The sequence below is a fragment of the Arvicola amphibius genome, chromosome 6 (genome assembly GCF_903992535.2).
Source record: "Arvicola amphibius chromosome 6, mArvAmp1.2, whole genome shotgun sequence".
NCBI classification, from domain to species: domain Eukaryota; kingdom Metazoa; phylum Chordata; class Mammalia; order Rodentia; family Cricetidae; genus Arvicola; species Arvicola amphibius.
In genome coordinates, this window is record NC_052052.2 from 133,083,998 (window position 1) to 133,085,992 (window position 1,995).

Consider the following 1,995-nt stretch of genomic DNA (forward strand, 5'->3'; position numbering starts at 1 on the left):
ATCTTCAGGTAAGCTTTATTTATTAAAATACAAATGAAATATCACTACATCTTGGAGACAGATCCGACAGAGAGGAAGTTCTATCACAAGGCGATGGTGTAGATCATTAATGACGTTGCTGTGCCGGCTCGATTCTCAACCATTTGTTTTTGGTTTTGTTTTGCCTTTTTTTTTTTTTTTTTTTTTTTTTTTGAGACAGGTTTCTTTGTAGCTTTGGAGCCTATCCTGGAACTAGCTCTTGTAGACCAGGCTGGCCTCTAATTCACAGAGATTCGCCTACCTCTGCCTGGGATTAAGGCATGCTCTTGTAGACCTTCCCACCTCAACCGTTTGTTTTGTTTGTTTTTTCCTAGGTGTAGAATCTGATGTTAGACCTGGAAGGCTACTAGACACAGAGACTGGACTGGCCATAGGGGCTGGGCTGGGCTGCAGGCATGGCACAGTACAAGGGCACCATGCGGGAGGCCGGCCGGGCCATGCACCTGATCAAGAAGCGGGAGAAGCAGAAGGAACAGATGGAGGTGCTGAAGCAGCGCATCGCAGAGGAGACCATCATGAAATCCAAGGTGGACAAGAAGTTCTCGGCACACTACGATGCTGTGGAGGCCGAGCTGAAGTCCAGCACGGTGGGCCTGGTGACTCTGAATGACATGAAGGCCAAGCAGGAAGCCCTGCTGAGGGAGCGGGAGATGCAACTGGCCAAGCGGGAGCAGCAGGAGCAGCGCCGGCTACAGCTGGAGATGCTGCGCGAGAAGGAGCGTCGGCGGGAGCGCAAGAGGAAGATCTCCAACCTGTCCTTTACTCTAGATGAGGAAGATGACCAAGAGGATGGCCGCTGGGCGGAGGGCACTGAGGCCCACAGTGGTGGGGCCAAGAAGAACTTGGGCAAGAACCCCGATGTGGATACCAGCTTCCTGCCCGACCGTGAGCGCGAGGAGGAGGAGAACCGGCTGCGGGAGGAACTGAGGCAGGAATGGGAGGCGAAGCGCGAGAAAGTGAAGGGCGAGGAGGTGGAGATCACTTTCAGCTACTGGGATGGTTCCGGCCACCGGCGCACGGTGCGCATGCGCAAGGGCAACACTGTGCAGCAGTTCCTGAAGAGGGCGCTGCAGGGGCTGCGCAGGGACTTCCGGGAGCTGCGCGCGGTGGGCGTGGAGCAGCTCATGTACGTCAAGGAGGACCTCATCCTGCCACACTACCACACCTTCTACGATTTCATTGTGGCCAAGGCGCGGGGCAAGAGCGGGCCACTCTTCAGCTTCGACGTGCACGACGATGTGCGACTGCTGAGCGATGCCACGATGGAGAAAGATGAGTCGCACGCGGGCAAGGTGGTGCTGCGCAGCTGGTACGAGAAGAACAAACACATCTTCCCCGCCAGCCGCTGGGAGCCCTACGATCCCGAGAAGAAATGGGACAGGTACACCATCCGGTGATGCTGAGCCTCGGTTGATAGCCTTACTCTCTTATTACCCAAATTCAATAAATACAGAGGGTCCTGTGAATCGGATGTGTTGGTTCTGTTGCTGGCGTTGTTGTTTGTATTTTTAACGTTTCTATTGTGCTCCGTGTGATAAGGGACACTTTTTTCGTCTATGTAGTTGTGCTCATTGACTTGGCGGGCCGACAGACTGAGTTTGATTTTGCGCAATGTCTTACTTGCTGTGTAGTTGTGAGCAAGCCATTGTGCTGAGTAACTCAGTTTTCCCACCTGTTCTAGGAAGTAACACTCCACAAGGCCCAAGTTGAGGAGCGAGTTAGTATCTGTAGACCCTTGAAGCTCAGCAAACACCTGTTGTTGTTTTTGTGGGTCCGGTTGCTTTACTTTAAAGAATTTCTGTGTTCCAACTCTGAAATGTCAGGACTTGGGTAGACCAGCACATCACTGGTGTCAGAGACAATGCAGGGCGGGAGGAGCCTCACAAAGCCCAGCAAATGGTCCCACCTCTGGGCATCCTTAACTGGATGGTTTAGCCAAGGGCTTGGGAGACCAGA

General features: G+C 53.2%; 1 protein-coding gene across 1 annotated transcript; it reads left to right on the plus strand.

The window, feature by feature from the left end:
- Nucleotides 1-434: 434 nt before the first annotated feature.
- Fam50b (family with sequence similarity 50 member B) lies at nt 435-1,436 on the plus strand. Its single transcript, XM_038335578.1, has one exon. The coding sequence runs from the start codon at nt 435-437 to the stop codon at nt 1,434-1,436; it is 1,002 nt and encodes a 333-aa protein (XP_038191506.1).
- Nucleotides 1,437-1,995: the final 559 nt, after the last annotated feature.